The sequence below is a fragment of the Gopherus evgoodei genome, chromosome 3, assembly GCF_007399415.2.
Source record: "Gopherus evgoodei ecotype Sinaloan lineage chromosome 3, rGopEvg1_v1.p, whole genome shotgun sequence".
Taxonomy (NCBI): Eukaryota; Metazoa; Chordata; order Testudines; family Testudinidae; genus Gopherus; species Gopherus evgoodei.
The window spans coordinates 149,356,076-149,383,269 of NC_044324.1; the positions used below are offsets into that span (position 1 = coordinate 149,356,076).

At 38.1% G+C, this 27,194-nt stretch overlaps 1 protein-coding gene across 3 annotated transcripts in view; it reads left to right on the top strand.

The window, feature by feature from the left end:
• Positions 1 to 27,194, top strand: part of FMN2 (formin 2) — a 232,174-nt gene that overhangs the window by 186,561 nt on the left and 18,419 nt on the right. For all 3 annotated transcript variants that reach the window (XM_030556975.1, XM_030556976.1, XM_030556977.1), the window contains 2 exons: positions 1,711 to 1,762; positions 16,064 to 16,213. In XM_030556975.1, the coding sequence (XP_030412835.1) occupies positions 1,711 to 1,762; positions 16,064 to 16,213 (202 nt within the window). The remainder of the gene's footprint in view (positions 1 to 1,710; positions 1,763 to 16,063; positions 16,214 to 27,194) is intronic.

Consider the following 27,194-nt stretch of genomic DNA (forward strand, 5'->3'; position numbering starts at 1 on the left):
CTCTCTTGCTGCAGTCTCCCCCTCTGTAAAATAGGCACAGTAGTGCTAGCCCACCTCTGTAAAGTGTTTTGAGCTATATCAATGAAGGAATCATCACTGGCGATTATTTTTACTACCAGGTTGAAATTCACTTTCCGCTCTGATCGTTGCTGGCCACTGTTGCAACTGGTAGTAGTTTCAGAATGCAGTAGCATCCTTTTTTAAATGTAGAAGTTAGTATTTCAAAAGGTGATATACCTATAATGTGGGGGCCATATTGAGACAGTGAAGTGGTAAACTGAATGAAAAGTAAGAATCTTTTTAGATTTTTGCCATATGTTACAATCCTGTATAGAAATTAAACCTTGATGAAGAGAAGACTGAAGGGGGGTACATGATAACAGTTTTCAAATACATAAAAAGTCATTACAAGGAGGAGGGAGAAAAATTGGACAAGAAACAATGGGCTTAAATTACAGCAGAGGAGGTTTAGGCTGGACATTGGGAAAAACTAAGCTCTAGAATAAATTGCCTAGGGATGTTGTGGAATCTCCATCATTGGAGGTTTTTAAGAGCAGGTTAGACAAACAACTGTCAGGGATGGTCTAGATAATACTTGTCCTGCCATGAGTGCAAGGGACTAGACTAAATGACCTCTCGAGGTCCCTTACAGTCCTATGATTCTATGACAACACAGAGCCTCCATGCCACTTAAGACCCACATACACCCTCAAAGTAGGCCTTGGAAATTACTCTGCAAGTCAGCATACTTTTGCTTTGAGGGACCAAAGAGGGGAATCAGATTCCAGGTTGAAGGAATCTGTTACAGTACCTGTTAAAATAAATTGTGCATGCTTTTTTGTTAGCCTTATGCATAGGAGTAAATTTTATCTGAGCTTACACATGCACAAAGCAATCATTCTGCTGTTCTTCAGACTAGTAAAATCTCTGAGTTGAAATGTGTTGTGGTTTTGTGTGCCTTGTGTATCAAGACTCCTGCATAAATAAGATAAATTGGAATAAAATGAAAAGCAAAAGAAGATTTAAATTGGAAAATGGAGTCTCCACAAATTTATAGCAAATACAGCTCAGTGTTTTGAATTCTCTTTGTGAGCACCATTGTTGGCAAAACGATAGCTGTCTCTGCCTGTGGGAATGAGACTCTCATTGACAATGCACTAATTGTGGGTTTTGTACATCCACTCATGTCCATTACTGGTTTGGATTCTGGCTTTCCTAGAGATGCTTCTTTCCTAAGGCTATACTCCAACATTTAGTCAGCTATGGAGCTTTTACTCAGTCATCAAATGTAAATATTAGAGGGGCCTGGTTGGAGGGTATTTCAATACTACTTCCTGGAATATTATTTCCCTCTTGGTCCATAAGAGCCCAAGTGTGTTGATTTTCAGGAGGCATTCCAAAGTCTTTTTCTTTAAGGCCTACTTATTTAAGCCTTTTCCATGATGGGGTCCCATTTATTTATGTTAAATTGAGAGGGTTTTTTTTTTCCCCATAAAGCTCCTTTTGAGCTTATTCTTTTAAAATGTGGCTGTGTTCTAAAATTCATGGTTGATTTAGAGTTGATATACATGTCAATAAAACCTGACATGGCATTCTTATAAATTAAAAAATAAATACTTTACAGGACATTTTCAACAAAAAGCATTTATCACTAAAGAAATTTGTGAAGTATTCTTTTTGTCACTAATCCATTTTGTGTCTGTTTTGCAGCTAAAATCGACCAAGAAAATGAAGAGAAGTCACTGACAGAAGCACATAAAAGGTGAGATGAACTAACACAATAAAACTTTTTCCTTTGAAAGATGTGTTTTTCAAACCAACACTAACAAAATTTTCTGGATAGCAGAAGAAATGCATTCAAAAAATACAAGTGATATTTATTTGTCAGCTTTGTTTTGAACTTTAGAATAGAAAATCAAAACAACCCAAGCATGCGCAGAAGAATATTATAACTGGAAATATGCTCATCTTTATGTTTAAAAAAACAAAAAAAAGTTAAGTGCAAGGACTTGTCTCTTTTGGTGTTAAACCGTACTCTTTCCACAGAATTGTATTTAATTACCATCATAGTGCCAAAGTTATACCCAGTAAATAGAAAACTCCACAATATAGTCATCTTTGATTTGCTCTTGTCTCTCTCTCCATTCAACTGGGAGAATATAGGATTGCTAAGTAGTGCAGCATAAATACTTTTGTGAATGGGGCTCATGATGTGAAAATGGAACAAAAAAGATGTTACTTTAGCTCATCTGAAGCCATGGTAAATTATATGTAAGACATTCTTAAAATCATTTAGAGGTTTATAATTGCTAAACTGTAGCTCAGGATCTTTAAAAGCTGTAACCCAAATCCCATAGTAAAACCTAACCTCTGGGTAAACAAGGGAAATTTTTGAGCACTCCTACTGTATTGTTCTGTCAGGCTTCAAAGTTCACTTCTGAACCTAGCAAATCCCCAAGGATTCTGTCCAGGGACCCTGTGCCTCAGCACTGCCTTTGGTTTCTGATTGGTTCCTCTTCCCTGCTTCCTCCCCATTTCCTTGCCAGCCCAGCTTCATTGGAACTGTTCTAATGATGTGTGCCTGTGGCCATGGCTATGGCTACACCTAATGTCTATAGGGACAGTGGGAAAGAGAACAGAATGTCCATCCCCATGGTCCTTCCTCTGGCCTTGTCTATTCCTGCTCACTAGCTCGCTCTCTGCAGAATCTACATCCTACATAGGCTGGGGGGGAAAGGAATTATGCCTTATAAGCACATCATGCCTGTGTCTAGTAAGGATGATCTGGGCTTTTAGCAGCCTTTATGTTGTATACAAAACAATGATGTTAAGACCCCAAGATTTAATAGTAAGAGAACGTATTCTGTCCACTCACTAGCTATGGAAAAATACACTTACATGATTGTGTTTCTGGCTGGAAGTTAAAGAATTGCTGACTCTCCTTTTCACTATAGCATAGAATGTTAAAAATGGACAACTCCATAAAACTACAGAAACTCTAGGTATAAGCACTTGCAAAACAATCTAATTTGAATAATGTTTTGGACTCAGTGCACCAATGTGTACTTTAAAAAAAAAACTTGTATCCCTTTTTTCCCTTCCCACTACTGAGATTCTCATTCAGCTACTAGAATAAAACTTGCTAAGATTTTGAAGGTCGCTTCTTGGTCAATCTCCTTTGAATAGGATATAGCCAGTGCTAAAGTTTTCTTTAAATATCTTCTAAATAAAATGCTTGGATGTTGAACTTTTTTTGAAGGAGGAGAGCTTAGGAAAGCTAAATAAGAGATTAGTTATATTCTGTTAATCATAGGTAGAACAGCAATGCATTGGATGAATAGAGAAGTAAGTAATACAAGAAAAAGTAATGGATTAGATGAAGCAAAATTAATGTGATTAATGTACTTGGATTTTTCTTTTTGAAGTGGTTAACTTCAGCTATGTACAACTTAAAATCTACCTCCATGATAGTATTTATTTAACTTATAGCAAGAAACACTCTCCTTTTAGCTATAGCATAAAATGTTAAAAATTGACATCACCATAAGAATACAGAAACTCTAGGTTAAAAGCACATGCAAAAGAAAAATCTAACTTGAATAATGTTTTGGGCTCAGTACAACAATGTGTACTTTAGAGAAGCTGAGTTGTGCAATAGATGAGCTGAAATGGAAAGTTATTCTTCCACACAAAATAAAGACAAAGAAAATGGAATGTCTGCTCTAGAGACTCCATACAGTGTATAGCTGTTCATTTGTCACAAGTGAGAAAATGTTTAATCGGTTCTGAAATGATGTATTCTCGCTTTATTTATCATGTTTAGTGACTTTAAGAGTGTCAGTATGTAAAGTGTTTATCCAAGGAATGGATTTCTGGCACATGGATAAAATGAAAAGTGAAATGTTTAGCACACAATAGGCATATGTTCCAAGGTCTCTCTGAGTAAGTATCCCGAGATGAGAAGAAAGCACACAGGTCTGTGTTTATCTAGCTTACGCAGGCAGACAAGGAAGGCTCCAGCCTGGTATTAACACTGAAGTGACATGGAATGTCTTCACTATACCCCAAACAATTACATCACTCCCTTAACAATATTGATAAAGTGCAATAAAAAGGAACCTGGCACTTTCCAATTAGATCCTCATTCCTAAATACTTGTGAACCTGTCAAATACTTCACAAGTTAAGTAGGAACCACTTTTTTTTTTGAGGCAGGGAGGAGAGGGAGAGTGTTGGGCAGAGAAGGGACAATAATTATATTTTACATTATCATTTTAAATAATCCTTAGGTAATTTAGGTTAAAGACTTCTCATTTTGTCCTGCAGCCCACAGTTGTATGGCTGAAATACTGAACTTCTACTAGATATTGATGGATGGATGAAGTGACTCTACTAAAATTAGAACACTTGGCTTTGTTTTCACAGAGAATGAAGAATAATTTCCTCTCCTTCCCCCCCCCCCCACGCTTTTCTTTGTGTTCAGTTACTGAACATTTTTGCTTGCTGAAAAAATTTTCATCATGGCTTTTATTTTCTGGGAGTTGGGAGAGAAATTTTAGTGCCATTTTTGGGAACGGGGGGAAGAAAACTGCATTTAATGCAATTCAGAAGGGATAAGGTTTGATCATACAACTTATTACAGAAGAAAGGGGCCCACAATATCAGACAATCATTGTCACCAAAATACAATAGTTATGATACAGACGTTTCCTTCCCTCCTTCCTCTCACCTCCCCTCATCGCCACCCCCATCACTTCATTGCAAGGTAGGAGCAGGAGCTATAGCATCATGTTACTGGCACATATTCAGAGCTGTGCCCCGCCTTCATATCTTCTTGTACCAGCTCTTGTAGAAGCAAGAGCTAAGTACTAAAGCCAGCCCCATCAAAAATGGCAACAATAATGCTGCAGCAAAATCAGTTTGCTATCCTGGACTGTGTGCCTGTGAATGAACAGCGGCAGCCTTAGTACCCATTATTATGCTATTTTGGTGAATGTTTCATTTGGGCCTAGTTCAAAGTCTGGTTCTCATATTAAGTGCTTATCTCTCTCTTTTTTTTTTTTAAAGTGGTATGCTAGTTTCCCAAAATCAATAGCACTAGAATATTTAGCATAAATCTTCCTCTACCATCACCATAGTGTCTGCTTGTAGAGAAACACTTTAGGATCCATGTACAAGTTCACCTTCCGGCTTTTATTTAAGACCCAGGACACCTTCAGAGCTTGGAGAGTGTTCAGTTACTAGTGCTGTCCATTTGGCAAATTATGAAACATATTCTAAGCCCAGTACAGTAGCTACTAGCTGGGCTAGTAATGCTTAGATGTAGGTGAACCCTAACAGATTCAGACTGGGAATCTGACATCTGTCAAAAACAATTAATTTGCACTGAAAATTACTCAATTTCAGATAATTTACGTGGAGCCTCTGAAAATGATGTTGCTTGGAGTAGTATATGTTTAGAGTCTTCTAGATTATTACACAGTGTTATAAACTATATTTTTATGTATATGTTTTCACTGTTTACTAGCAAAATGCATTTTGCTATTGATCCCTAGTGAAGGCCGGATAGGTCAAAATGTTGGATTATCATCCTGGCTGGGTTATGTTGTGATTGATTTAAATTGATACAAGAATTTAGAATAAGTTCTGCTGTGCAAAATTGAAACTTGCTCCATGATGCAATAACAGATACTTGATTTATAATAAAAGGACAAATGAATGGTTTCTGCACACTAATGTAATTATTGGCAGGGGAATTTAGGATGAGTACAATTGGATAGGGAACATCTATCTACCCATTTCAGGATGTTTTGGGTTTGATTTATTTTATTATTTGGTACAGGTACTTCTACATTCCAAGGATTGCTAGGTTTTAAAGTGCTTCCAAAGTGCTGTCTCTCAGGCACCTCTTTGTTTTCAGAACTTTTTTTTAAATGCATTTAGCATTGCTATGTTGCTCTCTTTGCTATAGGAACAGGTAAATTGTAGGAATGTTTGCCTCCAAAATTCCCTGAGAAATAATGTAGGCCTAACAGGACAGTCCTTGCATGCAGAGAACTTCCATCAGCTTTGATGGCATTAGATATGGTAGGAACCAATACTTCACACCTGCTCTTGTGCTGACAGGTTGATGACACCTTGAGTAATAACAAACCTGATGGTAGAATGGTACTGTTGAAAAGCAATACTATAAATTTAGCACCTAAGATTGGTAAGCCTTTAAAACCTTAAGCATTGCTCCCACCCTGCTCCCTGCCACACAATGGTTTGGATTTCCTTCAAAGGTGATCAGCAAAGCTAAAATGTAATAGAATTAATGCTTGAAATATGTGTTGAAAGCTCCCACTATCAAAGCTGAGAGTGGAGAGAGAGAGAGAGAGATCGAGCAGAAAAAATAAAATTAAACTGAAAGGTCAGAGAATACGGTTGGACTCTTTCTTTCCCCCTGGGTCCCTTTCGCTACTTTTTTCCCTGCCACCCATACCCTTGTGACCTTCCATTAATTGACAATCGATTCCTTCCCTCTTAGATCTCCTTCTCACTTGGTGTCTCATATTACTGGTGTGAGTTACATACAGTAGGAATTTACACATCATAGCTATATATTAGTTGTAGCGCAAGGGAAATGCTTTGTGGGAAAAAGGTAATGCATGAGCTTAGGGACTGCCACACATGAGGTCAATGGTCATTCTAGTCCAGTGCCCGGTCTCTGATAAAGGCAAGTGTCAGACCATGTAAATTCCCTATAATGGATAATTAGGGAATAACATTTCCCATAAAATAAAGTTTCTTCCTGAACCCAGGCAGAATCATGAAGATGTATGTCCATTTATAAAATTTTTCTTATCTAATTTTTGAACACTTTAATCTATTTACATGTCTGTTTTTTGAATGTTTAAGTATTATATTGTGGGTTTGGGGTTTTTTCCTTTTTTTTTTTTAATTTCCTGTTATCGGTTTTAAATGTATTGCCTTTTAATTTCATTAGGGGACTTCAAGTGCTAACACAAACATATATCAAATGTCACTCTGGGACAAGGCTTAGAAGTACCAATTGTATGCCATCAACAATTGTGGCTTCTTGGAATAGCTAGTTCTAAGGCTCATAAGGAGAGTCTGTTCTTAGCTCTACGGTAAATGAGATGCAGGAGTTAGTTCAAGAAGCAATTACAGTGGCACTACTAAGTAGTAGTGACACCAATATAATTAAGGTCAATATCTTTGAGGTAAGAATCATACTGAAAATTAGCACTGTGGCACAAAGCTTTTAGAAAAGGAAGTGTTTTTTTTTAAAATCAGGAAGCTAGTCAAAAAACACTATAATTACAGAAATTAAAATCCTTAGTTCCAGCATGTTTGCTTTTTTGACAACCATTGCATGTTCAGCAAGTGGTTTCACTACAGTGATGCCAAGGTAAGAACATAAGAACGGCCATAGTAGGTCAGACAAAAGGTCCATCTAGCCCAGTATCCTGTCTACCGACAGTGGCCAATGCCAGGTGCCACAGAGGTAGTGCACCTAACAGGTAATGATCAGGTGATTTCTCTCCTGCCATCCATCTCTACCCTCTGACAAATAGAGTCTAGGGACACCATTCATTACCCATCCTGGCTAATAGCCATTAATGGACTTAACCACCATGAATTTATCCAGTTCTCTTTTAAACGCTGTTATAGTCCTAGCCTTCACAACCTCCTCAAGCAAGGAGTTCCACAAGTTGACTGTGCACTGTGTGAAGAACTTCCTTTTATTTGTTTTAAACCTGCTGCCCATTAATTTCATTTGGTGACCCCTAATTCTTGTATTATGGGAATAAGTAAATAACTTTTCCTTAGCTAGTTTCTCCACATCACTCATGATTTTATATACCTCTATCATATCCCCCCTTTGTCTCCTCTTTTCCAAGCTGAAAAGTTCTAGACTCTTTAATCTCTCCTCATATGGGACCCGTTCCAAACCCCTAAACATTTTAGTTGCCCTTCTCTGAACCTTTTCTAGTGCCAGTATATCTTTTTTGAGGTCAGGAGACCACATCTGTACGCAGTATTCCAGATGTGGGCATACCATCGATTTCTATAAGGGCAATAATATATTCTCCTTCTTATTCTCTATCCCCTTTTTAACGATTCCTAATATCCTGTTTGCTTTTTTGACCGCCTCTGCACGCTGTGTGGACATCTTCAGAGAACTATCCACGATGACTCTGAGATCTTTTTCCTGATTTGTTGTAGCTAAATTAGCCCCCATCATATTGTATGTATAGTTGGGGTTATTTTTTTCCAATGTGCATTACTTTAAATTTAGTTTTCTTGAGAGATTACAGCTGAATTAGAATATGATTAATCATTTTTTTCTTGCAGTATGCATCACCTTGTGCTTATGTAATGCCAACGAACCCTGATTGTCAGTGGGCAGGATTGAACTGGGGACCTTTGGAGCCTAGTGCATGAGCTAAAAGCCCACTTGCTGTTAGCTAAGGCTGTAGAACAGACTCATTTTATCTCTTTCTGCTAAGTGGTCTCCATGCCAGGAGGGGCGTGGGTTACATTTACATGCTTTGAAAGTTATATTCCATCACATGCCAATTGGCAAGTTTAGCTAGATTATTCTGTGGTTCCTCACAGTTTATTCTTGTCTAACCTAGATAATTTTCTCATCCATATGGAGCAAGAAGAGAAGAAAATAGAGTGGGAAGAGTAGATATGTCCCTGCAGGCATTGCCCTTTTTCTTTCTGCTGTGAGAACCACCTTATGGGTTAGATCCTGATCCAGCTCCCAATGTCCTGGGCACACCAGTTAAGTTGGACCATTGCAAGAAATGTGGTTTAATTAGGCCACAACTTTATTAATTTAACTCATCTGGGATATATCCACCAAAAACGTGCACAGTGCAGGTCATCATTCCTTCCTTAATTGTTTCCACCTGATGGAGGCATGCTGTCAGCCCCCTTTTCTTCCATGGCAAGTCCCCAGCCCATTGCTGAGACCTCACCATCCTCCCCTGGTAGAACATGAGGGTTAAGAGGCTGAGAGAAAAGGGCTGTCTCCTCACTATACCAAACAGTAGGACCCCCAACCCTGTTACCCAGATTCTTTAGTGGATGCCAGGCATTAACCAAAGCTGTGTTAAATGTTGTATGTATATTGAAGCTGATAGGATACTTGTGGAGTTTTCTACTTATATATTTAAAGAAACTGATGTCGCTCATCCTGCAGAGACATCCAGTATCCACAGAGACATTGGGGTTCACCAGCATGGAGCAACTTTCAAGACTTGGGCCTATGTCAATAAAATAAATTTCTTCAAAGTAAAACAAAAACTATTATATGGAAAGTCACCTCACATCTCACACACACAACTCCTTTAAAAATGGTAGCCTTATGGTATGTCTACACAGCATAAAAAACTCCAACCCCAACCCTGCAGCAACGAGTCTCAGAGCCCATACTGGACTTGCACTATAGAACTAAATAATAGCAGTGAAGATATTCAGGGCTGGGTTGGAGCCCAGGCGCTGAGACTCAGGGGATGGAGAGGTGTCTCAGAAGCTGAACATCAGCCTAAGTGGGGAAGCATACATTGCTATTTTTAGCCCTGTAGCATACCTCCCAGGAGCCCAACTCAGTTGGCTGTGGCTCTGAGTTTCACTGTCATGAGTTGATCTAGTTTTGGTTTTGATTTATTTTCAGTGTAGACGTGCATTTGAACTAGGTTGAGAAGATAAGGTATGTTAGCAGAACAGCTGGAGGAAAGTTGGAACTTAAAACTCTAGCTTGCTGCAATGAGGCCAACAGATTGTGGATCAGACCGACTACTATTCTGAGTCAATAGGCACCTCATTGTTTATGCAAGTTAAACTGGCTAAGGGATTATTAAATATATTTGAAGCTCATATGTTAATCTTAGCATACATCTTCTCCTGACTTTCAAAGATGGATGTACATGAATGCACCACAAATGGCCAGTTAAGCACACAGCTTACCATGTTTCCATGTAACTCAACAGACATGCACAATAGTTGTGTGATAGTGATAGTTGTGTGACTGTAAAGTTGCAAACATCAAACTGTGGAAAAAGAGGCCAAATAAGTCATTGTTTCGTTACCTGAGGATTCTTTTACATCAGGGTAGTTCAAAACAGCCAAAAGGAGGGCTAAGGTTGTGGTCCAGGGTTTTGACAGCTGTTACAGAATATCAAAAAACATCTATTGAATAAAAAGAAATTAGCATTCTGTTCACAACTTACTTTTATTTAATTAGAAAACTGTCACAGCCCTGGACTCAGAAATCCTGTTCTTTTTTATAGACCAGGTACAGCACAAGCAATGACAGTGCAAGATTCCCCAAAGTGCCCTACCAAAATATCTCAATCCTGAGCTAAAGAGGCTAATGCTAGGTTGAAAAGGTAGGTTAGTTTCCATGCTCGCTTCACTCTTTGGCTCTGAGAGTTCCAACAAGATTGCTGCTTTGTTCCAGTCATGGTTGTAGATTTTGTATAATGGGCTTTGTCCATGGGAAACTAGACCGAGGAAGCCAACAACCACTGGATGGCTTCAGGCATTAGATTACTGGCCTGGGCTGCATTTGCATTGGTATTCTAGAGATGAAAGGCATAATCCATTAGCAACATCCTGAGTCAATCAGTCCCCTGCAAATTGTAACTTTTCCAAAGGAATGATTATAAAATAGCTTAAATTCTGAATGTTGCATCTTGAAGTAACGATTCTCTGCCACTTACACTGTATGTTCTCTGAAAGCAGCAAAGAGTCCTGTGGCACCTTATAGATTAACAGACGTATTAGAGCATGAGCTTTCGTGAGTGAATACCCACTACATGCATCCAGCGAAGTGGGAATTCACCCACAAAAGCTCATGCTCCAATATGTCTGTTAGTCTGTAAGGTGCCACAGGACTCTTTGCTGCTTTTACAGATCCAGACTAACATGATGATTTAGAATGAAAAACATTGGGAAATTTTTTTATGGGGGGCAGGGGAGAAATTTGAGACCTTAGTTTATTCTCTAAAGAACAAAATTACAAAAACCATAGTTACACAATATAAATCGGCAAAAGCAAGGAAAGATTGATGATTCCTGGCAGTTAATTTAAAGTGGTATGTTAACTTGGCTTTGTTTTTAATACAATAATACTGTTTTCTGCCCAACAAAACAAAATTTGCTTATAAAATTTTGAATGCTTGATGTTTTTTCCCCTATACTTGTGTTTACAATCATATTTCCCCACTTTTCATTATGCAGGACAAGGATGGTAATAGGTGGAAATGTGTAAAAACAGGGTATGAAAATACACTCATAACCTTGAAACCACAATAAAAAGGGAACCTGAATGAAATATACCAACTTGTCCAAGTGTTTGTTTGGTATCCTGATTCTCCCAATCTTCTATCTCAGAAACTAGGAGGCCGGCCCCTTTTATCCCTTTTTTGAAGCAGGACCCAAGAGGAAAGAGGCTTAATTCCACCTGCTAGAGCTGCTGAGAGCCCTCCAAATCATAAGCCCAACCTTGATCAGATAGATGGAGTTTCCATGGCTACCTGTTCTCACTGACATGTTTATACTATACAAGCTGTATATTCTATACAGGAGACAACAGAATAATAGTCATTGCTTTTGCCTCTAAACAAAAGATGCTGAGAGGGCTTAATAATGACAATTCATATGACTAACTTTTCAGAGAGCAGTACTAACTGTTAGCTATATACTGTACTCTTGTTTTCATGTCTCACCTTAAAACCAAAGGGCCAATTTTTGCCCTTATAACGGACTTATAAAGCCTCGCTACACAAGTTGGGCCTTAATATAATACAACTCATGTCAAATTTAAATAGAGCAATAAGTTGCATGCACTTGTATACTGTCTTGTTGATTACATCTAGCTGTTCTTCTCCCTCTCCAAACTCACCTACACTTCCCCTTACTTGACCTTAGTTATTAACTGTTTTACCTGTGACTTTAATCACTGGATAGCATGTACTTTATGAAGTAGGTAAACCTACTATCTGAATCAGGGAATATTTCTTGAACCCAAAAGCCTCACAGCTACTACCCTGGGAGAAAATCCTATGCGGTAATGCCAATTAATTAAACTCAACTGTACTTAAGTGAGGAGCAACTTTAGGGCATATCAACAACAGCTGACCATTTAGACTCCAAAACCTGAGGTATCAGGAGCATCCAAGTATAGCTGCAGATGAAATCCTTCATTTGTTATTAAACAATCTCGAATCATCTTCATGCTCTGAAATCCATGTTTAGATTGATCACTGCTGCTATGATGTGCCTGCAGGTGTTTTGTTTTGTGTGTTTGGAACTGGCATGTAGAGAGAGAGAGAGAGAGGTGTGGGTTAACCATCTCTCAGTAAGGTCAGCCAGGAATAATGTCACTGCAAGTGAAATTTAAACTGTCTCTGGACCTACAGTTATCTTTATTTGTTGGCTGCTGGAGCCTGGGTAGCCCCTTCTGAGGAGACTCTGCAGATGTTTCTTCATTGCTGAGTAGCACTGATTATAATTCGTTTCTTAAAAGTGCCAATTTGTTGGTTTGTTCCTCCATTCCTCTTCCTTCAGCAATAGGCACTCTCATATCATCCACAAATTAAGGCAGAGATCTCTATACACACACATTTTGTTGGTATTAATAAATTGGCCAGATGAATGGATAGTTGTCCAGTCAATGTATGACACATGGCAGACCTGAATTTGAATCATTGTGAGCTGCTATAGTGTGTTAACTGGAGAACAAAAAGATAAAGCAATCTATGGCTTGCTCTCAAAATATTCCTAATTGATTTGACCCTGTAGGTAGACATGCTGGTGGTGAATAGGTTTAAAGATGTGATTGTCAGGTTTTTCTAATAATGCTGATTGTTAGGTTTAGTTGTTTATATAGTTGAATATCTATAGAAAAATGTACAATAGCATAGCTGTAAAATAAGTAGCATGTAGCAAGGTCTAGGATGTTTTTTCTGAAATCTGCCTGAAAATGAAACTCTTAAGTTTTTAGAGACTAGATTGGGGGATGGGAAGATTGGTGGAGGAGGGAAGCTAACCACCTTCCCTAATCTAACTTCCTCATTTATTTTCTCAGAAACCACCACCTTCACAGATTTAAGAGATTTAAAGATATTTAAATGTTCTTTGGGGCCAGTGTGGAGAATATGGAAACCTATTTAAAATCCTTTTAGCAGATATTTGCCCTTTGCCCTGTCTGGATAAGGCAGCAGTGTGAACATCAATGCCTTATTTTTAATCAGGCTTGAAAAGTCATGCTGACTGGAACAAAGCCACTGACCTCCTGTACCTCTGTTAATCCTTGAAAATAACCCTAACCCTCTCCTCTCTCACCTTCTCTAATACACAGATTTTGTGTTGTTTTGAAACATGACTTAGTAGTATGGGGGACTTAGGCACCTTTCACCTGATGAACTCATAGTGCTTTATGAACATTTAGTAAGTTTCACAACATCTCTTTGGAGTAGTAAGTATACCCATTTCACAGATACCGCGAGTGAGGCACAGGGAGCTTATGTGACTTATGTCTCAATTACAAACAGATTTGGAAATGGAACCCAGGGGTCTTGAGTCCCAATCCCATACTCTGACCATCATACACATGCTGCACATGTAGCTATAAGCACTACTGGAATGTGTTTTGCTTCAAGGTTTGTTAAAGGACCAACAAAGCACTTGGATGAGTTGCCCTGCTGAAATGCAGTGCAGAAGGTATCTGTTGTATAGCTCAGTAATGTGGTCTGAAATGGCAATATCCACTCCTACCCTCGTGGATTTATTTGTGACTTTGTCTTGTAACCCTTTGGTTTGTGTGTATAACCAGAGGATTACACAAGACACAGGCAGCTTAGCCTTTGTCTAAATCCCTTTTCATAACTGAGACATAAGCTCAATGACCCCTCCAGAGTCAGCTTTGAGGTCTCTCTATTTTAACATATGTAAACTGTAATCTTATGGATTTCAAAAATCTGATATTCAGAGTATACTAACGTAAACAAGTTACTCCTTCCCAAATTTCTGAGGATCTAGGGTCACTTCTCCCTTGCTTTGTCTTGATCTTTTGCTTTTCATATCTGAATCCTGCCACCTTCTCCTTCAAAATACAATAAGAAGAACATCAACATACCTCTGACTGAAGAAGTTGGAATGATTACCTTGGATTTGTTTCACCTGTGCTACCAGGATAACTAGCTAGATTCCTGAGGCATCCTGCTTTAAGGCCCAACTGTGCTGCAGGTTGCATCTTCTGCATTTGCACAGACAGGTGTTAGAAAGGTGGCACATTAACAAACAATCTGCCAAGCTTCTGGTCTTTCACATTTTACAAGCAGCTTAATTTCTCCTTCCCTCAAATTGGTTTCCATGGGAGGTGATCAATCTTGCTGAGGACTTGCATTTTGCTGTAACTGACTGGAAGAAGGAATGCCATTAGCCAGAGTTAAACATGGATATATGGCTGAATTGGCTATACTGGTGGTTCCCAGCAAGATTAGCAATGATCAGAGGAAAAGCCTCACTAACTCCCTTTGATCCCATGGATTGTTAATGAAAGCCTTCATGTCTTCTGTAAATGTTAGTACCATTTATCAAACTCGAACACGTATTTGTTGGAATTTCATTCTGGCCTGGCTCCCTGTTTGATGAGAGGGTTTCATGTAGAGGGATTATAGCTCGTTACCTCAAATTTAAACATATTACTTGAGATGACTGTTTTTCATTCTCTTGTGATGTTCATCTGCTAGTCAGCTTGATAATGTTTTTTGCAGATCAGTCCTTTTGCTACTAGGGTTCCCTTGTTTCATGTTATAATTGAGTCTGATATCTCTGTGTCATTTGTTGGAGCCTCTTTGCCTAGGTGTTTGTCAGAACAGAGCCTCTTCTTTCTTTGAGCTTCTGATTTTTCTGTGTTTTGCAAAACACAGAATGGTCTTTAAGTAGCTTATTCAAAAATGGCCAATGACTCAAATGGTGCCTGAAGATTCCCATGCCATGCTGTAGTGCCCGTCAGTCTGCATATGCTTTTGATTAGCTGGCTGGCATGTGCACTAACAACTGAGCCAATTTGTTGTCCACGACATATTTTTTTTTTCACAAACTGACCACTTTTTCATAGAAACAAGTGAAAATGTAAGTTCTCATATTTTGATGTAATAATTGTATGAAGAATATTTTGAATTTTGAACATGGCATTTTAATTACAAATAAAATTGGATGAGATTTCAATAAAATTATTATAAAATCATTGCTAGAAATAACTTTATCCTTTTGAACTGAAATTCATAGGGTTTTTGTTTGTTTGTTTTTTTTCCCATCTGGGACCATTTTTTAAAATTTGGAACTAAGGGAGAGAAGTTCTAATTATGGGGAGGGACAAATTTCATTGAAATCACAGCCATTGTGCTAAACCTTGGTGTGTAGCCTTCTGTATCCTTCACGAGCAATTTTTGCTTGCACTTCAGCTCTACATACACTACTTTGTCATCTATGCTAGCAGTATCTATGTTAAGAAATGGATGTCAAACACGGTTATGTCAGAATCATGATTGATAACTATTTTTTAGCATGACTACCGGTTTTACTATCGTCTAGAATAGAAAAGAATTGTTTTAACACCACCTTTCTATGGACTGTTCCTCTTAGATTGTCTATTGTATTGTGTCATAGTGAAAGACTGTTTAGACTGTTTAGAACTGCTTTAGAGTTCAGCTCTGTTTTGAAAATGGTTTCAAATACAATAAAAATGCAATGTGAGGAAAGGAGTTGAGGTCTAGCTTTGCTGGGCCCTGAAGACAGTACATTCTTTCTTGGCTTTAAAGTGGACAATGCTTTCGTTAAAAACCGTGTGTATGATTAAATATCAAACCACAACCCTTGCTGAGGAAATATAACAGAATATGTACAGGAAAACATCAGAGCTAAATAATCTATATATTGCCAATAGCAACTGTGTATTATGCCAGGTTTTGGATGCAGAAAGAAAATTCTACATCAATAGATAATAAAATACTTGGGGGTTTTGTTGTCTTTGGCAGCTTTTTGGAAACTGCAGCCTATTTCTGTGTGAAACCAAAAATGGGAGAGAAGGAAGTGTCACCTCATGCTTTCTTCAGTATTTGGCATGAATTCAGTTCTGACTTCAAAGACCTCTGGAAGAAGGAAAACAAACTTATTTTGCAAGAAAAGTAGGTGTCTTCATTTTTACAATGACTGTTAATATTCTTTCTAAAAGATTAGTATTATGAGCAGTATTTCAGGGGAAAAATGATCAACGTGGGCATAAAAATACATCTAATGTCTTTCAAATAGCTTCTGATACAAACTTTTAAGGAATTTTTTTTTTTATAAATATGTCCTAACAGTCTTGGTCTACTAATGACTAAAAATTTTAGATTGCGCTAAGTTTTTTCAATCTTTTTCCACATGATCATGAATGATGCATTAGAGCATGTAATTGATACACCACTATTGATCTAGACAATGAAATGTTGTTCACTTAAGTCCTGAAAGTCATTGAGAGGTTTTTCCTTCATATGTTAGAGTGAGTCATAGACAGGGCCCGGTATCCAGAGATGATATCTTAAAATATTTGACCTATTTTGGCAGAGGGAGACAAAAATCTAGCAAAGTCATCCCACAAAGAGAACCAAAACAAACAAAATACCTAAACTCTACTTTTTTGAGCTTTCTTGCACCATGATAGAAATAAGGCATGATCACTTTAAAAAAAGTGGCATAACTGCCCATGTCTTGTGTAACCGTCTGGTCTGTGTGTATAACAGGTGCCCCTTTGTGCCGATCCACAGATGATGTAGGTCTGTTACAGCTCTCAGTTAGGAAATCTTGGCTCTTTAGCTCAAGCGAGTATGTTGGCTAAGATGGTGGCTGTCACATAAGCGGGAGCTTGTCCAGTCATTCTAACACCCACTTAGAAGTGGATTACATCTTATGTTAGAGGAGCTATGAAGTCTATTGTATGCTGTATATAGTTATCATTTTTGGTAACTCGGTGAACATAGGAAAGTTGCTATAATTTAAGAAATGTCAAAATAAAATGAAATTTTACAAATTTAGGCCCCAAAACAGCAAATGTTTATAGACCTGCATAACTTTACACATACAAGTAATCCCAATGATTTCCAAGAGAATTTAATGAAATTACTGACATTAGCAAAATTTCTCATGTAAGCTCATATTTAGGCTGAGCATGCACAATTCCCACTGAAATTAGATTACTGAGTGGCTAATGTCAATGGAAACTGTAGGGATCAAGCACCTAGAAAATCAGGTAGCCAAGTCAAATTATTGATTTTTAAGTAAAAGGGAAAATATTTTGGAGTGAATGCCCTTTCCACAATTAAGAAAACAAAGACCAGATTCTGATTCTATTGCAAGTTTATGGAGCAAATATTAACACAGTGCAGGTACTTACTGGATGGAGGTGCACTTCATTGTATTGCCTGTCTGAAATGATTTCATATACTTAAATCTCTCTCCTTAGTATTTAACTTCAGCCCAAGTTCATTCTGTCTCCAGTTTCCCATGCTGGAATATAGTTGCCAAAAGTTTATCTTGTGTTTCCAAGTATTTTTTATAAAATTCTTTTTAAAAACATTTTTTCTTTTTCAGGTTATTGGGTTATTTTTCTTAAAACAGTGAGAACTCTTCTCACTATACATATTGTTTCCTTTAGTATGAAAAAAACAACAACAAAAAATGGGGAAGATACATTTTAACTCTATGGAAATGGAAAATGTTGAAAACACTTTTTAGATTCTCTGCTAGTCATACAAATGTTTGTTTGCTTTGTTTCTCCACATATTTTGAGGTACAGGAGAAATTGTAATGAAAACAGGACCATTAAGTGTTCACGTGCTTGTGTTTCTTATTACCCTACCCTAAATCATTATCCTTGATATTTGCCATCATATATAGTTGGTGTGGAGATGATGATGATCTGAAAAAAAGAGCTCCATGACTTCCCGGGGGGGAATTAATCCAAGGCAGACAAACACCTAAGAAAGAAAGACCCACTTTTATGAATATTTTTCCATTATGATTTGAGGAATGTGGAATACAGAAAATAGAACATCATGCTGAACTAACTCAGAGGGTTTTTTTGTAATGTTCTGTCAGCATGGATTGAGAATTTTGGAGGTCCTGGCTTGCTTTTTCCATCCCCAGGGTACCAAGGTTAATCATAATTAATACTACTTAATTATAGTGATTTGCATCTAACTATATAACTGTTAACTAATCACACCCCAGCAGGACATGCTATAGAGACAACAGGCAAAATCTTAGAGGAAAAGAAATAATTTACAGAACTAGTCAGAAATGTGAGCCTTTCTGTTGAAAAATATCATTTTCAGCAAAACATGAGAAACCTGAAATATTTCAACAGAAAATCAAAATATATAGATTCTGAAATGTCATTTGCAGTTCCTCATGAGAGTTGTAGGTCAGGTGTCTCATGCTCCCATTCTCCTCCGTAAGGTGGACTCCCTACTCAGATTACCATTGTCTCACATCTTGGTGACAGAATGGTTTTCTTGACCTGTTGTTGTAGCCATGTCCAGCTCTTCCTCTTCAGGAATGTTGTGAATTGAAGGCCTCTTTGTACTGGAAGAGTAAAATGGAGAATAACCTGGGCAAGGTTTTAGAGTGGCTGAGAGTGTAACACTCCATAGTATTCCCTATTCCCTCTAAACTGCAGTAAGATTAAAATGTAGCAACATATCTACAGTTGGTGTAAACTGACATCAGGGCTGTTCGATTTGAGGATCTGTTCTTCTGTTTCCACAATGTGTCCCCAGGATTCTGCATCTCTATGGTTCCATGACTTAAATTATTACCAAATGAATACTTTTCCTGAGAGTGCATACTTTAGCTTTTAACTCAGTGTGGAAACACTCTAAATCTGAAATACATTGATTTGCTTTGTGAAGATATATGCCACTCATATGCCACTGATGTTATTTATACTTGAAAGATTGGTGCCTAGATTGCGTGCTAGGCATCTTGTGCTAATATTTTAATGGTGACATCCTGCCCCCCTTGAAGTCAATGACAAAACTTTCATTAACTTCAGTAGGGCCAGAATTTCATGCACTGTGTTTTAAAATCACAGTGGTTGCTTCTGTATATCTATGTTTGGTGAATCAAGTTATTTATTTTCTGTAACTAAAATCAAAGAGCAAGGTATTGTCTGCAAACATTTATGTGACAGGTCTGATAAGGTCCCCCTCTTTTTTTTCTTTGACTGTTGCAATATAATTCTGTTGTTGGGGAAATAATTGCCAGGCTGCTGGAAAAAGGAAAGCAGTTTGATGGTAATCGTATTTGTAAGAACTGTACCTCGTTCTTTTGTTTGAGCCCCAAAAGATTTTCTTTGTTTAACAAGATCACACTGTAAGCAGCATTTCTGGCCTAATTTTAAGGTTCTTGGTCTTCAGTAGGGAAAACAAGGGGGAGTGATAGCTTCTTATAGTAGAAATTCCTTATCCAATCTCTGTAAATGTGAGTCAAATTGTTAATGTAATAACATACCCAAAGACCTTTCATAAATGGGTTTTTTTCTAAGGTGCACTCTTATGCTACAGATGTGCCAAAAATGTGTGTGTTTAAAGAAAGCAGTCAGTAATTCTTTATTTTAAATACTTTCCAGTCTGGATTGCAGCTTGTATATTGGTTTGCCAGGCATTTATATGAAAAAGATAAACACAGCAGTGTCTAGTTTTGATATTTCTCAGCTACCAGATGAGAAAAAACAAAGAAAAATGGCGCAAGATTAAGAACAAATTCATTTTTCTGAAGTTTTCAACTGCTTCTACTCAGTTGTGTCAGATGAAATAAAGCAGAAATGGAAAATACCAGTCACAGAGAAAATTCTACAAGACACTGCTGAATACAGTAGCAATAAAAAGAAAAATGCACCTGAAATTTACACTTAAAGCATATTTCTGTCATTAGTACTACTGGGATTTTCTTAATAGCACTGTGTTTGGTAGCAGCGCTTTAGTCAAGGGTAAGATGGGCATTCCATTCTAAATCACTCTGAGTTGTTTATAATATTCTCAGAAATGTTCCCTTTAGGCTGAAATTTCTTATGTTGGGTCTCAGCCTAAGGGTGACTTTTTTTTTTTTTTTTTTTTTTTTAAAGTCTAAACAAGGCTCTCTTAGCCATTTTTTATTTACACAAATCTTTTTTTTTAAAAGCATGTTTTGTACTTTAAAATACTTTTGTTCTGTGTTTCATAACTAAAAATGGCTTTGTTTTGATATTCAACCTTGGCAGGTATAATCTTTTTAGAGATGCAAGAATATCATAAGCTTGCAAACAATTGGTGCCAAATTTGGCACTCATTATGTCTGTGCAACTCCACAAACATTAGAATTTGGCTCGATTTTAAATTAACAAACTAACAAACTTTGAATGATCTTACTTTTTTCTTCCGCTGTATTTTTGTAATGTGCCATTAATAGACCACATGTTACATTCAAGTATTATGAGCTCTGAGCATGTGTTTATCAGTATATGTTACAGCCAGACCTCGTGGATCATGTGATGGGATTCTGAAAAGCGGGTGTAATAGAAGCAGGATAGGTCACTTAGGGTATGATTAGAGCTGTGTTCAGGGATATAGCATGTTGTAGGTGAAGGTGGCACATCTACTATTTTGAATCCAAATGTCTGAACTTAGTCCTGGGCACACATTTGCTGTTCAGTGTTTGGGATTAAGACTCTCAGACATCTAGATGTGAAATGTTTTGTTTACAGTCAGCTATTTTATCTAGAGCTGTGCAAATAACATAGTTTTCTGTTCATTAGCAGTTTTCAAAAATTGGAAAAAAAATCAAATTGAAAAGAAAATAATTTTTTCAGCAAATTGAAAAGCTTAAAAAAGTCATTTTGGGTCAAACGTTTTGTTAGACCCGAAGTGAAACACTTTATTACCACTTCAAACACATTTTAATCTTTTTTATTTAAATTACATAAAAGTAAAGCATTTTTTTTAAAGTTGTTTCAAATAATTTTTTTAAATATTTCCATTTGGAATTAATTTATTTTATTTTATTTGGCTGAAGCAATTTGGCAAAATCAACATGAATTTGCAACATGTTTCAGTGTCACCAAATCTGCATTTTTCACCAAAAAAATGTTTTGGTGAAAAAAATTCACCCAGCTTTAATCCTGTCCCCCTTGAGGATGTCAAGCTGTAATTATTTAACTTGTTCCTTTTAAATCGATCTCATCAATCTCCACTTTTTAAAAAATTTCTCTGAATTCCTTCTGGTTGTTTAGATTGTCCTGGTAATGAGGGGTCCATCATTAAACACATTTTTTTTCAGACTTAGTTATGCTTGAGCCTGATCAGAGAGAAAGGAACACTGGCTGCCTCCTCTACTATCCAAAGAAGGGAGACAGAGGGGCTAGGCAGGAACAACTGTGCCACCTAACTATAAACTTGGAACAGTCTGGAGAGGTAGGACAAGAACCTCCCCAAGAACTGAAGATTGACTGGGAGGAGGAAAATCTGTGGAAGCACATTTAGAGTCTTATCTTCAGACTGAGGTGGGCAAGTTCCTCAATCTCAGAGAACAATCCCCAGAGAGTGCAGACACACTTTTGTGTGGCAGTCAAATACAGAGTGAGTAAACCCTTGTGGGGTATAGTTATATACAAAGTTAATTATTGGAATGTCTTCTATTGGTCTGGGTGGCAAAATCTGTCTTTCAAGACTAACAGAGCCAAACTCTTCTTTTTTTTTTTTTTTTTCAATTATATATACTCTGGCTCGTGAAAGTAGCAAAGAGAGGTGAAGGCTTTCAGACCTTATTTTAAGTTTAAAAAAATAAATAAAAGGAAAAGTCCGACATTTTAAAATGCCAGTATCACAAGAGCAGCATTAGAGCCTAATTAAAACCTGCTAGCCTTGCCACTAAACCTGGAGAGGTGTTGTTAATAATCTCGTCTCCCTTTTTTGAGTGGCAGAGTAGGCACAGAAGCTCCTTTCTCTCTACTTCTGCTCAGAGTACTGCTGCAGCCTCTTCTGACAATCACTGATGCCCCAGATAGCCCCACCCCTTGCAAAATTGTAGGAATCTATCTGAACATGGGGAAGAGCTCCTGCTTGCACAGAAGAAGACAAAAGGAGAGGAACAGTTGGGGACTCTTAAATGTGTGTGTGGGAAAACTGATTGTCTACTCACTCTGGCACATATTTATGAAATGGGGTGTCAGCTAATAGAAATACACTTTGACTCTCAGCTGTAGGGAGGAGGAGGTTATAAACTAGATCTACATCATTATTGTAAAGTTCTAACATTTTCCACCTCTCACTAAGTATGAGTACTTCATTTCACTGACTCCATCCAACCTTTTAACTCCTATACTAAATCTTTGACATTTTAAAAATAATCTGTAACCTCCTAAATTTACTCCTCATTTGACTCTAAAAGTTGCCCATTCCCATAAGAATAGCAGCTAAACTGGCACTTGGCGTGTCACCTTGTATATCTAGATGAAAGGGTATCAGAGGAGTAGCCGTGTTAGTCTGTAAAAGGGAGATTCCTGGCCAACATGTCTCCACAGATCATTGATCTCACCCTGAAGAAAGACTGGTATGTCTCCCTACAGATTCCCCAGCAGGATGATTTAAAACTTGCCGTTGAGCAATTTAATGTCTGGCATTAGATATCTATGCATTGCAGAGTAAGACGCATACTGGTAATCTGCCACTATTGCTTGCAAAGAAGGGCATTAAATCTCCTAGCACGAGCTATGTCCTCCCAAAGTAATTTAAGGGATCTTTTGTTAACCCTTATAATAAGAGCCAGTAAATTAGACCTGAGAATGAGAGATCTGGGAACATGGAACTATTCACTAAGTAAGGAATGGGGAAGTGAGGGGAGAATCAGAGGTTGAAAAATTTTTATAGTAAGTCTTCAATGTGTCATTCCTGTGATAATGAAGATTAGTAGCATTGCCTAGCAATGCCACATTCAAAATGAATGTAAAATGAGCTGATGTAGGATGTAAGGAAATGCTGGTCATCTGTCCTAAAGGTAGCCTTGCTTCAGTCTTACTGAAAGTAACAGGAAATGGTGACCACTTTGACTAAGGACAAAATTCATGAATTTGCTGGTATAAATCAGGAGGTATAGAAACATTTTGTGTGTGTGTATGTGTATATATGTATGTGTATAAGAGATACTTGTAATAAAATCACAAGAGTTGGCAATTCTGCTGCTTTTTCAGTACCCTATGAGTTGCTGTTAATGGGCACAATTTGGTGACTTAAGGATGGGATTTCCTTTAATTTTAAAAGTGTTGCCTTTTTGAACTTTCAGTGTGACAGTGTATTGTGCAGATATGTTTCTCTATATATGGTTGGACACCATGGTTATTACACAATTGGCCTTTCTCTTGTTGCATAGCAGAGTAAGACAAAATCCCTAGACCACCAGGATCTTCGTCCCGAGTTATGCTGAGTGAAATTCGCAAGTTCTGTCCCACAGGAAATTCTAATGTTTCAACATTTGTCATCCTAAATCAGGAGAAAAAATGCAATATTGAAATATTTCATGGAATGAAGTATTCAAAAAACCTAAATTAGGAAATGTTGAAATGAAACATTTCTGCATTTTCAATCAAAATGAACATTTCAACATTCTGCAATCAAAATGTTTGATTTTGGTTTATATTCACTTGAAATGCTTCTGAGTTCAACATTAAACTGCATTTCCTATTGTGGTGCTTTGCCTCATGGGTGCTCTTATTTGAATACCCGATGCCTCCATTCTTCCCCATGGGCCAGACTTCCTGGTCGGATTACATCTCCCATGATGCACACAGTCACTGTCATGCCTTGGTGTCCCATGCTGCTTGATTGTAAGGAAGTCCATTCTCCAATGTGAGAGATGTAGTCCTCCACAGAGCCCAGACAATAGGAGAGAACGGGGGCCCAAATTACAACTTTAATAAGGCTATGCACCATGGTCCAGAAAAATGTTTCACATCAGTTCTAAGCTGAACAGTTCAAAACTAAATATTCCTGTTTGGGTGGAACCTGTGCAAAATGAAAAATTTCATTTAGATTTTCCAGCCAGAAATTTTACAGAAACTGCATTTTTTTGTCAGAGAATCATTCCAGCAGAAAATTTCTGATCAGCTCTAGTATCAAGATTTGCAGAGTGCCAAGGACTTGTAGTACTGAAATGGATCCAAAGGCCATTCAATACTCAAGATTAAAACGGAAGTAATAATAGAAGCAAGAAGAAGACCAAGGACAGGGTAGGCCCATTACTCAATGGGCACAGGGGGAACAATAACAGAAAACATGGAAATGGCAGAGATGCTTAATGGCTTCTCTGTTTCAGGAAAAAGAACTAGGAGTACTTGTGGCTCCTTAGAGACTAATGAATTTATTTGAGCATAAGCTTTTGTGGGCTAAAGATACATGCACTGGAAACTGTAGTAGGAAGATAGATATACACAAAGAGAACATGAAAAAATGGGTGTTGCCATACCAACTCTAATGAGACTAATCAATTAAGGTGGGCTATTATCAGCAGGAGAAAAAAAATTTTGTACTGATGATCAGGATGGCCTATTTCCAACAGTTGATAAGAAAGTGTGAGTAACAGTAGGGGGAAAATTAGCATGGGGAAATAGTTTTTAGTTTGTGTAATGACTCATCCACTCTGTCTTTATTCAAGCCTAATTTAATGGTGTTCATTTTGCAAATTAATTCCAGTTCTGCAGTTTCTCGTTGGACTCTGTTTTTGACTCTTTTTGTTGAAAAATTGTGACTTTTAAGTCTGTATTTGAGTGACCAGAGCAGTGGAAGTGTTCTCTGACTGGTTATTGAATGTTATAATTCTTGACGTCTGATTTTGTGTCCATATATTCTTTTGCATAGAAACTGGCTGGTTTGGCCAGTGTACATGGCAGAGAGGCATTTCTGGCACATGATGGCATATATCACATTGGTAGATGTGCAGGTGAATGAGCCTCTGATAGTGTGGCTGATGTGATTAGGTCCTATGATGGCGTCCCCTGAATATATATATGGACAGAGTTGGCCACAGGCTTTGTTGCAAAGATAGGTTCCTGGGTTTGTGTTTTATTGTGTGGTGTGTGGTTGATGGTGAGTATTTGCTTTAGGTTGGGGGGGCTATCTGTAAGCGAGGTCTGGCCTGTCTCCCAAGGTCTGTGAGAGTGAGGGATCGTCCTTCCGGATAGGCTGTAGATCCTTGATGATGCGCTGGAGAGGTTTTAGTTGGGGGCTGAGGGTGATGGCGAGTGGTGTTCTGTTACTTTCTTAGTTGGGCCTGTCCTGTAGTAGGTGACTTCTGGGTACTCTTCTGGCTCTGTCAATCTGTTTCTTCACTACAGCAGATGGGCACTGTAGTTGTAAGAATGCTTAATAGAGATCTTGTAGGTGTTTGTCTCTGTCTGAGGGGTTGGAGCAAATGCAGTTGTATCTGAGAGCTTGGCTGTTGGCTGATTGAAAGCTGGAGGCATGTAGGTAAGTATAGCGGTCAGTAGGTTTCCAGTATAGGGTGGTGTTTATTTGACCATTGCTTATTAGCACTGTAGTGTCCAGGAAGTGGATTTCTTGTGTAGACTGGTCCAGTCTGAGGTAGATGTGAAATAGTTGTGGCTGAGAACAAGGTCACAAAGTTCAGCCAAAATGTTTGCCATGACGTTATCAGGGACACTGTTCCTGGTGGCTTGTAGTCCATCTTTGTGTGGAATGTTGGTGTAGAGAGCTTCTACATCCATAGTGGCCAGGATTGTGTTTTCTGGAAGATCACCAATGGATTGTAGTTTCCTCAGGAAGTCAGTGGTGTCTCAAAGATACCTGGGAATGCTGGTAGTGTAGGGCCTCAGAAAAGAGTCTACATAGCCAGACAATCCTGCTGTCAGGCTGCCAATGCCTGAGATGATGGGGGCATCCAGGATTTCCAGGTTTATGGATCTTGGGTAGCAGATAGAATACCCCTGGTCAGGGTTCTAGGGGTGCGTGTGTGCAGATTTTTTTCTTGTGCTTTTCAGGGAGTTTCTTGAGCAGATGGTGTAGTTTCTCTTGGTAACCCTCAGTGGTATCGGAGGGTAATGGCCTGTAGAATGTGGTGTTAAGAGAACTGCCTGACAGCCTCTCATTCATATTCTTTGTTTCAGTCATCACTAAAAAGTTTAGCAGCAATTGAACCTCTAACATAATGAATACCTGTGAAAATGAGATAGGATCAGAATAGGGAAAGAACAAGTTAAAATTGCTTAGACAATTCAGATGTCTTCAAGTCACCAGATGCACCCTAGAATACTCAAGGAACTGACTGAGGAGATATCTGAGCCATTAGTGATTATCTTTGAAAAGTAATGGAAGACGGGAGAGATTCCAGAGGAGTGGAAGAGGGCCAATATAGTGCCCATCTATAAAAAGGGAAATAAGGACCTGCTAGGGAATTACACACCAGTCAGCTTAATTAAAACGGACACAAAATGCTTAATTAATTAAGCAATTAAGCAATCAATTTGCAGATAACCTACAAGATAATAAGGTTATAAGTAACAGCGTGGCTTTTTCGAGAACAAGTATTGTCAAACCAACCTAATAGCTTTATTTGATAGGGCAGCAAGCATTGTGGAGAGGACGGAAGCAGTAGATGTGGTATATCTTGACTTTAGTAAGGCTTTTGATACTGTCTCCCATGACCTTCTTATAAACACTATAAGGAAATACAACCTAGATGGAAGTACTATAAGGTAGGTGTTTAACTGGTTGGAAATGTGTTCCCAGAGAGTAGTTATCAGTGGTTCACAAGCAAGCTGGAAGGACATCTCAAGTGGGGTCCTGCAGGGATCCATTTTGGTCACATTCTGTTCAATATCTTCATCAGTGATTTAAGTAATGACATAGAGAGTACACTTGTAAATTTTGCAGACGATACCAAGCTGGGAGGGGTTGCAAGTGCTTTGGAGGATAGGATTAAAATTCAAAATGATCTGGACAAACTGGAGGAATGGTCTGAAGTAAATAGGATGAAATTCAATAAGGACAAATTCAAAATACTCCACTTAGGAAGGAACAATCACTTGCGCACACACACAATGGAAATTATTGCCTAGGAAGGAGTATTGGGGATCATAGTGGA